Here is a 12519-nt window from a genome sequence, read left to right as displayed (position 1 = left end):
TGTGAGCGTGTATAAGGGGATACAACGTCCCTGCCGGTAGTTAGATGTTTGCAACCGAAGGGGTTTTTGTATGTTCTGTCTTCACAAGATCGTTGTGCATAGACCAGCACCACTGGGGATGAATGTGTCATTTCGGGCTTTAATTTGCATCCCATTTCCCGTCTCTGTGTCCAGGGTGAGGATCCACGACCTCCGCACTGACAAAATTGCCCTGTCGCTGTCTGCCCACCAGCTGGGAGTCTCTGCGGTGCAGATGGACGACTGGAAAATCGTCAGCGGAGGCGAGGAAGGCCTGGTCTCCGTGTGGGATTATCGGATGAGCCAGAAGCTGTGGGAAGTGCACTCCAGGTAACAGGCTGCCTCTGAGCCAGCTCCCCGCACCGTCCTTGGCATAGCCCCTGGGCCGGGTGCAGGGGTTCCGTTTCTCAGGCCAGGAACCCCGGTCCCGGGAGAGGCAGCTCCTCTCTCTCTCATCGCTGCCAGGACTCCTGCACAACTCGGGTCGGCAAGACCCAGTGGGAGTCTCCAACGCATAAGAGAAGGCAGGGCAGTCCAGGTCAGGTGCAAAAGCAGGCAAGGTTAAAAGACGAATTGGCTGCTGCTTAGCAGTGGGAGCTAGTGCTCACTCCCTTCAGCAGCTTTTATTAGACTCGAGCCCTGGGTGAGAGCTACACTGCCCACTCTGTCCAGCCGGGCCTTACTCGGCGAGCAGGTGTGTAATCTTTTTTCCTGCTTTCTGTGGTGATGCGTGGACTTGCCACCAGGTGGTGCCGGAAGGCAGCTAAAACTCAGCCATGGTGGCATCCCCAAAAGAACTGCCTTAAGCAGCTGGTCCACCTCCCCTTCTAGGGCAGCTCTCCCTGCAGCTCCGGCCCCAGGGGACGCCACCATCCCCTCTCCTGCTTTCCAGCAGATCTTTTTCTTTCCCTGAAAAGCTATGCTCCCTCCAATGCATCATTCGGGGGAAGCCAGGGTCAGTAAGATCTTCCCCAGAATTTTCCTGTCCCAGCACTCATCTTCCTAACTCATTTGTAAATGTACAACCAGTCTTCAACGCTGGTTAGTGGCTTGTCCCGGGCAAGGCCCCCATTTCCACCAGGACACCTCTGGGCCTCACTCCTCAGTCTCCTGCCTGTGCACGCAGCTGGTCTGGTTCTCTTGAGCCTCTGGTCCAGCCCTGCAGTACGTGGGAGCCTCTGCTGCCACGCTCCCTGGTTCCTCCTGCCATCTTCAGCCAGCTCCCCTTGTCCTCGCCATTCCCTGGGCCCCTAGTGAAGTCTTCTAGCTGGTGCCCTGGACCAACAGAGCTGAACTCAGATTCCCCCTGAATCTTCAGTACTCTCAAGAGTACTGTTCTGTTCCAGCCAAGAAGCCTGTCCCTGCCATCCCAGGAGCAGCCCCTGCTTGGCCTGCACACGTCCTTCCTGAAAGGCCTGGCTGATGGGCCTTTTCCACCCGGGGCCCAGTGCCGAATCCTGTGTCCCATCTTGGGGGCTTGTAATGTCTCTTGCGCTCTAGAAACACTGGTGAAACACTGGTCCTGTTCTGTGGGGATGCATCTTCCAGCTAGTTAGGAATCCTCTGACGGCAGGCTCCTGCTTGCAGTAGACATCTTTTCTATCCTGTCTCCCCTTGCTTGTGCTGTGACCAAGGAGGCACTGGACGAAAGTTTTTAGAATGAACAGAAGCCTTTGCTACATTGATTTCTAGCCATTGCTGCACAATGTCGCAGCATGAAAGCACCTGCAGATGGTCCATACTTCCGTGGTAGCCCTCTCAACCTTAGGAGGGAGGGGGCTTTTAGGGCTCAGCCCCACACCATGAGCTGGGGAGCCTGGCTTGGAGAACTTACCCAAGGCCAGCCCGCCCGAAATGGGGCTGTTCTCTCCCGCAGGTGGCTAACTTCCTTGACATCCGAAACACCATGTTGCTGGGTAGCCAACCAGACAGCGCCCAGGCATGTCCTCTGGCAATGAGAAGCTTGGCAGAGGGTTCTAAAGCCCAGTTTCAGGGGGCTCCCTTTCCCACAGCTCTCCTGTCGTGTTCCAGGCACCCCGTTCGTCACCTGTCCTTCACCAGCCACAGCCTCATCACGGCCAACGTACCCTACGAGAGGGTGGTGCGCAACACGGACCTGGACAACTTCACCGCTCACAGGAGGTCAGTGCGCTGGGGCTGCGGGGATTCCGAGCCTCCCGCCAGGGTCTTCTCTCAGGCACGGCCGTTCTAGCAGTTGTGAGGAGCCTCCCCAGGGGTCTGGCCGTGGCTCGACTCCTAGTGCTGGTGGCCAAGCCCCGTCTTCCTCAAGCTGCAGGGTGACTCTGCTCTCCCCCCCGACAGCGGGGTCCTTCCCTGACGCTGACCCTTTCCACCCCGCCGCCAGCCTCCCGGCACGCCATGCCCTCCGCCAGACTTGTCTCGAGTCCGGGGATTCTGAGGGACACGCGTGTTACAGGAAGCACTGTCCTGGGTGTCCGGTACTGACGCGCTCGCTGTCCGTGTGCTTCCTCTAGGCACCGCGGGCTGATCCACGCCTACGAGTTTGCCGTGGACCGGCTGGCCTTCCAGAGCGCGCTTCCCGTCTGCCGAGCGGCCGGCGACACGGCGCCGGCCTACAGCTACGACCTTGCGCTCGCCTTTCCCTAGGACCGTGGGTGGGGGAGCAGGGGGACAGATGGGAAGAACCCAAGCAGATGTTTAAAACTACTGCAGAGCTCTGCCCCAGATTTTAAAGGGTTGGGCTGGGGGAAGAAAGCCCAGGGCGCGCCTGTGGGCAAGACGGGGGCGTTGTTTTCTCTCCCTGGACACTGTGCTGCCCTGGCGACGGGGTGGGTCTGCCCCGCCGGCTGTACGCTACCCCTGCAGGGCCCTGCTCCACCTTTCCAGTCTTCAAGCCCTTCGCTCTCAGATCACACATAACCCGCCCCCCAGTGCAAACCTAGGCTAGCAGTACTGTCTTCTCATAGTTTTTACCACAATTTTAATTACATATTTATACACTTATTGCATTAAGGACTGTTTACTTTGTATCACATGTTGTGGACACCACAGATTATTTTCTACCTATCAGCTGCATAAACAGTTATCCTCCACCTAGGCTGGAAGAGCTGGGGAAGAGACCTTTACCTTCCACCACTGGGCTAAAGCAGGGCAGCACCGGGAACTCTTCCAAAAGATGAAGAGGGCAAACCACTGCATTACTCTTGATTTGGACTGTTCTGAGCAGCGGCCACTAGTACCCCTTCAAAATATGAAAGTCATGCTCCTCAGGGGTGGTCAACACATGAAGGATTCAGAGGATCTACTTAATAGAATTTACAAGCATGATCCAATAGAGTTTTGTGCCTTTTTAAATATCCACAGACCACGCACAGAAAATGGCTGTCTGAAGACCACAAAGACACATCCAGGCCCAAATCAGTGACCCCGATGCAATAAAATTAGATAAAGTGAAAAAAATGGAAAATGTGAACCCTCTGGGCCATGAAAACACTGAACATCAAAACCCCAGGGGTGAGGCCAGAGTGGACAAAGTGAGGCTTGAATAGAAAATAGATAAATGAATAGCTGTCACCTCAAATAGTGACCCCCCCAAGGAAGGAATTAAAGAAGGGTTAAAAACACCCATTGATGGAATAGAAAACCAACAAATCACAAAGTTAATCGTAACACCAAAACCCTATGCTCACCCCATTTTACACTGAACCAGCTTTTGGAAAGCCAAAATATACTGTCTTTTTTTTTTTAGTGAGTAGAGGGGCGAGTGGGAGAATCCTAAGCAGACTCCCCGCTGAGCACAGGGCTCAATCCCACAACCCCAAGATCAAGAGCAGGACGCCCAACCGACTGAGCCACCCAGGGGCCTCCAAAATACACACCTCTGGATACCGAAAAGCACAAGGGGCTGTGAGAAACTATGCACACAGGATTTTCAGGGTGGGGATGATCTACCCACATGAATCCAGAGAGAAAAACGAAGCTCTCCTACTATACACGAGTGTATAAAATTAGAAGGAAGTATTTTCAGAGTGCTTCAGATATTCCATCATTACAAACCTCCATGCAACTCAACAGGACAGTAGACCCAGAGAAAGAGCCGCACCTGGGAATCATCCCTCGCTTTCAGACGGCCTTCTGCTTCCTTTCAACCAAATTACTTCCAAAATGAAGCTAGTCTGCAGTTAGCAGATGAAGTATTTTGTTTACTCCTGTTGTCATGTGGTGCTCTGACCCCCTCGTGACCTCGCTCTGTAAGGTTTTTCATCTCATAGCCTTAGTGCAACTGGACCACTAAGTAAACACATTTTTAAGAGGCCCTTCCCGGGGCGCCTGGGTGGCTCAGTTGGTTAAGCGACTGCCTTCGGCTCAGGTCATGATCCTGGAGTCCTTGGATCGAGTCCCGCATCGGGCTCCCTGCTCGGCAGGGAGTCTGCTTCTCCCTCTGACCCTCCCCGCTCTCATGTGCTCTCTCTCATTCTCTCTCTCTCAAATAAATAAATAAAATCTTTAAAAAAAAAAAAAAGAGGCCCTTCCAGTTTGATTTCACCATTTTACAGATGTGTTCTCCCTTCCCAGCTTTGCAGCCATGAAAGGTCCTTGAAAACTCAGAAAATTCTACCAAAACTAAGAATAGTTTTAAACTATTGTCATTCGCTGCCAACAGTAGTCCAGTGTAAAATGTCACGATTATAGGGGGTTTCTTTCCTCCCCGTTTATAACCTCTCTCCTTAAGGAAAATTGCCTGGTTTTGTGAAGGAGGGTTTATCAGATCCAGACTGAATCCCAGAGTTTGCTGCTGCAAACTTTACACCATGGAAGGTGGGGAAAGGACCAGAGTTCCTCTAGAAATCAACATTTACCCAGTGACTTAAAAACCCTTTGGCCCACGCCCACCCCTTCCGCTCATCCCACCTTACCTTCATCCCTGTTGGCTAGTTTGAGGGAGTTTCTTTGCAAGTTCGGAGTTGTGAGCAGATGTATCATGTCCTTTTCTTCTGTAGCCCTTCTGCTGCTCAGACACTTCCCCCTCCGTCTCCCCTAAAGAGAGAAGAGACTCCTATGTCACTGGGGGAGCCAGAGGGCCCAGCGCCAGAGCTCTTGTGTCTTAAAATGTTGTCTGCCTTTTGCTTATACTTTATGTCTGTTGGTTCTAATAAATTTTTAAAATCCGTTGCTTGTTCAATTACTGGTTTCCCTGGCCAGGTGTCCTGGGACCGACCCCCGCCTACCACGGTACCTGCTCTGGCCCAGAGTGGAGTCGAACCACCCAGAACCACCCCTTCCAGGGGCTCCTAGCCCGGGATCCAAGAGACCCAAAACTGTACACAGGAGCACTTTCTGGGAAGAAGCCGGTTGGCTTTCATCCGATTCCCGAAGGGGACTGCCGCGCCCACCCCCCACCCCAGCCCAGAGAATTTCCTCTCTGCCCCTAGACTGTGCCTTGTAAGCCAAGCCACGAGCTGCCCTGGTGTGGCCGTTGCCCAGCCAGGAACGTGTGTTTAAAAGCTACTCTGGGGATGGCCTCACCTTCCCCAGGAGGGAGAAATCGCACCTTGGCTGACGATGCCCCCAAGAGGAGACTTTTGGTCTGTTCTGAAAGGGAAAGAGGAAGTCCTCTACCCCAGCACCCCACTTCAGAATTAGAGGCCCCACATTTAGGCAGACGGCGCCTCCCCCCTGCAGTTAAGTGACAAACAGCAGCTTACTGCGGACGGACCCTGCCCATCATGGAGGAGAAATGGCTTCCTCCCCCCGCTCCCCCCGAGGGCACAGCCCTGTTAGAACCAGCTGCAGCGGCGGCCAGAAGCTTCTGTGAGCCACGCCCGCCCACCCGCCTCACCCCTGCGGCCGGGCCAGATGCTTACCTGGCTGCTCGGGCAGGCCCTGCTGGCCTCGCTCTGCCGTGTGGTGGCGGCTTCCCTCTCGCCGGGCTCCAGCAGGCGCCAGGCAGGGCAGGCTTTCGGCCTCCGATGCCCACCTCAGGCTCCCAGCAGCAGGCTTTCCACACCGGCTCGGCACCAAGGGCCTTTCCTTCCCTCGGGAGGGAGGGAACGCTGTCCACAGACCGGGGGCTGAGCCGGGCCCAGCTTTTCTTCCCCTGCCCACCGCCAGCATAGACGCTGCCCCGTGCCCTCTGGGGGGGGGGGGGGGGCAGGAGCTGCTGCTCAGCATCCCCCTCGCCCTGATGGCTGCCCTGGGGCTGAACACGGAGGAGCCTGGTCCCCTTGCTGACTTGGTCGGGTTAGAGGGATGAGCAGCCACCGCGGGGCCAAGATCACCCACCACTGAACCCCGGCTGGCACTTGCCTCCCGATTCTGGAAGAGCCCAGAGACAAAGCAGTGCTGATGCCCCGGGAAGTTGTGGTAAAAAAAAAAAAAAAAAAAAAAAAAAAAACCAACCTGGCTCCTCCAGCTCCCCTCTCCAAGGCCTTCCCAAGGTCACCGTGTGGGAGGACAGCTTGCAAAGCAGGTGTTTGCAAAACCCTTGCCAAGGCGACTTGTATGTTTAACTCTCAGCGGCTTAGGCTCGGCAGGTGGGGGCACGGGCAGCTGCACAGGTGCCCAGCCTCCCATGAGCAGAGCACAAAAAGAACTTTCTAGTCCCTTGGGCCAGAGAAGAATGGAGTTGTTTTGTTCAAGTCCAGCAGAGGGTGCTTGGCCGGAATTGGGAGCTGTTGTGATCATACACTCTTCCCTTACCATGATTCCTGTCTAACGTGGCTGCAGGACGTGTCCTCCGAGCTTCTCCTCTTCGATTCCCGTGACACAGCCCTCTGGCGAACCTACCAGACCGATGCATTGGTGTCAAATTGCCAGGTTCTTTTAACATCTAAAAGCTGAGTTCCGGTAACTTTTCCGTGATGCGGCGGCAGGGACCGGGCCCCGCGTGCGACCTGACCGCTGGCACGCGCCCTCCCCGAGCTCGGTCCCCACCCACAGCCCGAGGCCCTCCAAGCGTGACCGCGCTTCCCTCAAATATTTGACTTAGCATTGATTTCTGCCCATTTCCTCTTAGCCGCTGGTGTCATTCCTGATGGAGGGAGGGCTGTTCAACAAGGGTATCTGTTGATTCACCAACCTGCCCGTTTTAGAACAAATTCCAAAACACACATCACCTGCTTCAGATGAGGTGCCCCGTCGAGGACCCCGGGGGGGGGTGGCTGTGCAGCCCGAAAGCCCCTCCCGGGCACCCTCGCTGGCCCGCAGCAGGTAACAGGTTCGGTTTCGGAGCTTCCTGCCTCTGCATAGACCGCACTGCCCAAATGGCCGTCCCGAGACCTGTCCCCCGTGCCCGGAGCGGCGGCTCTTTGTGAACCAAAGGCCGGCAGCCCGGCTAGACTGTGGGGAATTAACCTGCCCTTTCTAGAAGCAGGTTTGCACCAACTAACAGGCAACCCTGATCATCCCCCAAAGGACCGAATGAGCAAAACGGCCACCTCACGCACTTAGCGCCCTGGGAGCCGGTGGGAGGGCTCCCGGTCAACCCCGCAGGTCACCCTAACCCTGCCAATCAGAGGACACCCTCGGTGACTGGGAACAACTGAGCTCTCTTTGGAGCCACGTGGACGGGGCTCGAGGTGAGTAGCTCTCATTCTAACTAGCTGTTTAGGTAAGTCGTGACCCTCAGTGGCCTGAGCACATGAAAACGTCTGATGTTTGCCCACGGGGGACGCACGTATGCCCACGTCTCCCAAACTAAAACTCAGGCCACAGGGGCTGATGGAAGATTCATTATTTATACAAAACTCTTTACACTAACGAACTGCCTTTGTGGAGGAGCACAACATCAAAGCAAACTGGGAGAGTCCCAGAAGATCCAGGCCTACGGACGCCACACCAGCCGTCCTGCTCAAAGGCACAGGGGGTCCCCGTCCCGCTTGCCGGGGCTGGGGAAGGGGGGGAAGGCCGCCTCCGCGAGGCTGCAGGGGGCTCCCCCAGCAGGGAGGCTGCTGACACCAGGCCATCCCACTGGCAGCCGGGAAACCGAGGGCGTGAGCGGGACGATCCCCGAGCAGCCGGGGCAGGCAGGGGCCCCGCGTCCCGCTCCCACTCTAGGAAACTGGCTGGCTGGCCGCTTCCCAGTTCCTTGGCCCACCTGATGGCGGGCACCTGGAGGGGAGGAAGCCGAGGCCTCTGCCTTCGCCCCCCACCTACCGCTCTGGAAATGGCAAAACACTCGAGGAAGTGCTAGTCTAAGCAGCAGAGCTCTGGGAGTGACTTCAGACGGCTCTCTACTTCCGCACAGACGGGGCCGCGCTGCCGGACAGCCGTCCGCCCTGACCTGGGGGAGTGGAGGCCAGCATCCCTCAGCCCCGGGGCCCAGGGGGCAGTCCTGCTCCGCGCAGACTACCAACAGGACGCCAGCAAGGGTCCGCTCTCACCTCCAAGGCCCTAAATGAGCGTTTGCCAAACCCCCACCGCCAAGGTGCACCAGCCTCGGGCCTTCCGCCCCAAACACGGTCACGCTCCCCTTCACCCCGCCTCACTGCCTGGTTCCAGCTTCTCACTTAAATCCTCAGCACTGCAGTCGTGTCCGCATGAACGGCCCCGGAAAGATGTCGAAGAAATGGGCTGACCTGAGTGCCTCCGGGAAGGGCAAGCCAGGGCCTGGCGGGCCCAGGATCAAGGCCGTGTGGGGTGCCCTCCTGCACCTCTCATGTTCTGAACCCCGACGCACACCTAGTAACAAAGCCATGGAAATGCAGAATACCAATAACAGCTGTTGTCAGTTACCAGAACTTTCTCGGGAGGCTAGGAAGGAACCTCCCGGTGAGTGTGGACGGAAGGAACCAAGCGAGGAGGCCTGGAACGCCACCAGCAGCGAGTGACCACGGTGACCACAGCCACGCCGGCCCCACTGAGCGCCGACTCCGAGCATTGAGCCCAAGCCGGCCCCTGCTGACCCACCGGCCACAGCCCCCAACTGGATGGACAACCTTCACTTCCCTGCCCCCAGCATAGCCCGCCCCTGAATCAGAAGGTGACTCTGGAGCTTCAGGAGCCACTGACCTGGGACAGTCACCTCCCCTGCTGCCACCACCACAGGGGACTGCCCCACGCTGGGCCCGGGAGGGCGTCGGCAGCCAGGCCTCCTCAGGCACATCACCGCGGGTCCCCCTCGCCCTCTCCTCCGGCCCAGACACTCGGTCACGACACCGCGGCAGCCCCGCCACCCGCATCCCGGCCACCATGGAGCGGGGAGCTGCCGTGCCTCACCTGACTGCCCAGCACTCGTGCGGCGAAAAGAGCCAACACTTCACCCAAATTAAACCAGAAAAAGCAGGAAAAAACCTCCGCTCTGCCAAACCAGCCTTTGGGAACTAGCCGCTGCCTGCTCCTTTTCAGCCTCGTGCCACCAAGTGGCCAGACCACCAAGTGGCCGTGGGGAACAGACAGGAGCCACGTTCATTAACAAACCAACCATTTTCTTTTTTTATTAGAGATAAAAACAGCGAAGTTCCACGTACCACACCTTAGGGAAAACGAGACAGCGGAGGACTGGGGACTATTTACAAGAGCCGTGGCCGAAGGACACCTGCGGCCTCGGGCCCCGCGGGAGGCTGCGGGCACAGCGGGCTTCGGGGGGCAGGCGGGTCAGTGGCAGAGGGCGATGGTTTCCATGTTAAGGAAGCGCACGTGCATCTTGGTCTCGATGTCTATCCCCTGCCAGATCTGCAAGAGACAGAGCAGTGTGAGCGCGTGTCCCCACCCCCGCCCGGCCCGGGGCCTCGCCCGGGTCCCCCCGCCCGCCCTCCCCGCACCAGGGCAGGTGAAAACCAGAGGGCTGGCTTCAAGACCGTGAGCTGAGCGAGGAAGAGAAACTTCCCTCTGCCTTTCTGCGGTTTAATTTGGCTCTGACATTTGGATTCTTTCTGATATTGTCACAGCAAGTTATTATTAAGAACAGAATCCAAGCTCTGGGCTCCAAGTCATTTCAATCCCACCCACCCCCACTCCAGGCTGATTTTCATGCAGATTCCTTAACCCCATTAAACCTCCTCTTCATCGGTACAATGCCGAGACCACCACCTAGCGCTGCCCACGTAAGTCACGCAACGCCGGGGGCTCAAACGGAATCATCCGCGGGAACATTTTGTAAGCCATTAAGCACTGTGCAACTGCCAAGTTTTATGAAGCCATCTTCCTTAGTTAAAAGGTCACAGCAGTTTGGTCTTGCTAACGTCCCTGGGATAGGTCACCCTGTTCTACACACACAAGCTTATGCCCGGGAAGGATCATTTCTGCCCACAGATGCCCATTGCCTCACACCTACCTGGTCCTGGTTCTGCCGTTATAGTCCATCCCGGCCTGGGCCCCGGGGGACACCCCGAGGCCGCCCGACCCTATCTGCCACACTATAAAGCACCCCCTCCCCACTCCCAGGACTACACTTGCCAGCTCCTGGGCCACTCGGGGCCCGAGAGGGCCACAGATGGAGAGATGGCTGGATGCAGTGGGCATGACTTGTCTCCCTGCTTGTGTGAGAAGTTCAAACTCTCGGGCTGTCACCTGCAGCATTTCCAGGGACAGTCACCAGGCTGTGAGCAGGCTGCAGCCAGAGCCCCATCGGCGCCCACGCTGCAGGGAGGCCTGGGTGCCATTCTTGCCCCTGTCACACGCCCACCGTCCCCCAGCTACTTTGTGGTCTCCTGCACCTGCTCTGGGTGCTGTGGGGTCTGGTGAGGGTGCAGAGCGATCAGAGCCGGCTCCCGGGGAGCAGCTCCAACCCTCGGTCCCAGGGAAGCTACCTGGGCACCCAGGGTGCTTTCTGCTAAATGCCGGGTGCCAACAGGGGCACTGGTGAGGCTCAGGGGAGGGGAAGGGCCAGCTGGTCAGGAAAGGCCCCCGTGGTATGGGGACAGGCTCGGGGAGCACCGGAGCCGTGGGGCGGCGGATAGGGGAAGCCTTCTGGGGAAGAAGCGGGCTCTCTCGGGCTTCTTTGCCCGCCCAGGCCTGGTGTGTGAGGACAGAGGAGGCTGCCCACCTCGGCCCAGAAGCTTCTGCTGCCTGCCCTCTCCCTTGCAGAGCTCACTGCTGCCCGGCCAGGTTAGCCGTGCAGCCTGGGAGGAGCACCCATCTGAGCTGCCCCTGGGCTCCGTGGGGCTGTGACCACCCGAGTCCTGGCCTGGCTCCAGGCCCGGGCCCGTCCGCTCCCTCAGGCCGGTCAGAGGCTGGTGTGGCGCACTGGACCAGAGCCTCTGGGTCCTGTTCCCCTGACTTCCTGTCCTTCCTCTAATTCCAGAACGAGCCTGGCCGACCCACTCTCAAGGTACGCACGCAGTGCCAGGCAGAGGGCAGAGTGGGCTTGCCTCCCTCCGCTGGGTATGTACCCATCAGAGCAGCGAGGGGTCCCGGTTCCTAACCTCAGAGCACGTTCGGGACAGCAGAGGCCTGTCGCCCACCCGTGGGGGCTGCGAGACTGGGCAGCTACAGCCAAGGCACAGGAAAAGCAAGCGACAAACCCCCACACAGCTGGTATTCATAAGGGGCATAGAATACTCCAGAACCTGGTTCCTACCATCAACAGCGATGCTTATGACAAAGGCGACCCAAAGGCGACCGGGGACTCGTAGGAGAGAGACAGGTTTTGTTGGAGCCCTTTGTTGGAGCTTCAAGTGCCCTGGCCACAAGTGAACATTACTCTTCCAATAAAAGTCAGTCAAACCTGTTTTAAAGGTGACGCCCAGGCATGACCCGTTTCCACAGAGATGCGGATCTCTCCCTGACCAGCGGACACCCCTCAAGCCCCACCTCTCCTCCTAGACACCCACCTTCAGGAAGTCGTCGAAGGTGATCCCCTCATACACCTGGTCAGGCTCCTGGGAACAGAGCACATGCAGAGTGAGCGGCTTCCGCCAGGAGACCCCTCTCCCTCCCCAGGACACAGATGATGGGGCCCCTTTAGTCACGAGAAGAGCGGCTCCCTCCAGACTGCTGCGTCTGGCTTGAGGCCATCACCCTGAACTCCAACGTCCCCTTCGTTGGCGTGACAGCAGGATAGAAGGAGGGTGCGGGCTAACCAGGGCCCCACCCGAGCCCCGCAGGGGGGACCCGGTGGATGAGGATGTAAAGGAAGTGGGTGGGCACAGAGGCACAGACTCCCCTTCCCCTCAGCCACCAACGGACACCTGCCATTTCCCGGTTCTGCCTCACTGTACCCGCCCTGACCCTCTGAGCTCACTGCCCACTGGGGCAGGGCTTGGGGGGGGGCGGGAGGGCTGCCTTCTGCGGCCCACCTGACCCTCTCAGCTCACTGCCCACTGGGGCAGGGGTTGGGGGGGCGGGAGGGCTGCCTTCTGCGGCCCACCTGACCCTCTGAGCTCACTGCCCACTGGGGCAGGGCTTGGGGGGGGGGGGGGGGGGTGCCCTTTGCGCGGCCCACCTCACCCTCTGAGCTCACCGCCCACTGGGGCAGGGGTTGGGGGGGCGGGAGGGCTGCCTTCTGCGGCCCACCTGACCCTCTCAGCTCACTGCCCACTGGGGCAGGGGTTGGGGGGGCGGGAGGGCTGCCTTCTGCGG

At 58.3% G+C, this 12519-nt stretch overlaps 2 protein-coding genes across 3 annotated transcripts in view; one reads left to right on the top strand and one right to left on the bottom strand.

Annotated features, from left to right (window-relative positions):
• Positions 1-4353, top strand: part of FBXW8 (F-box and WD repeat domain containing 8) — a 113161-nt gene extending 108808 nt beyond the window's left edge. The window contains exons 9-11 of the mRNA XM_032431561.1: positions 175-348; positions 2050-2160; positions 2514-4353. Of these exons, the coding sequence (XP_032287452.1) occupies positions 175-348; positions 2050-2160; positions 2514-2646 (418 nt within the window). The 3' untranslated portion in view covers positions 2647-4353. The remainder of the gene's footprint in view (positions 1-174; positions 349-2049; positions 2161-2513) is intronic.
• A 4798-nt stretch (positions 4354-9151) lies between these two features.
• The window catches only part of TESC (tescalcin), a 46469-nt gene continuing 43101 nt past the window's right edge, over positions 9152-12519 (bottom strand). The window contains exons 7-8 of one of the 2 annotated variants that reach the window (XM_032431411.1): positions 11772-11819; positions 9152-9672 (exon numbers count right to left, since the gene is read on the bottom strand). In XM_032431411.1, coding sequence (XP_032287302.1) covers positions 9595-9672; positions 11772-11819 — 126 coding nt within the window. In that variant the 3' untranslated portion in view covers positions 9152-9594. The remainder of the gene's footprint in view (positions 9673-11771; positions 11820-12519) is intronic. The other variant, XM_032431409.1, reaches the window with a different exon arrangement.

Source organism: Phoca vitulina, unplaced genomic scaffold, assembly GCF_004348235.1.
Source record: "Phoca vitulina isolate PV1807 unplaced genomic scaffold, GSC_HSeal_1.0 scaffold46, whole genome shotgun sequence".
NCBI lineage: Eukaryota > Metazoa > Chordata > Mammalia > Carnivora > Phocidae > Phoca > Phoca vitulina.
The sequence above is the reverse complement of the archived record's forward strand: the minus strand, read 5'-3'. Positions and strand labels throughout refer to the sequence as shown.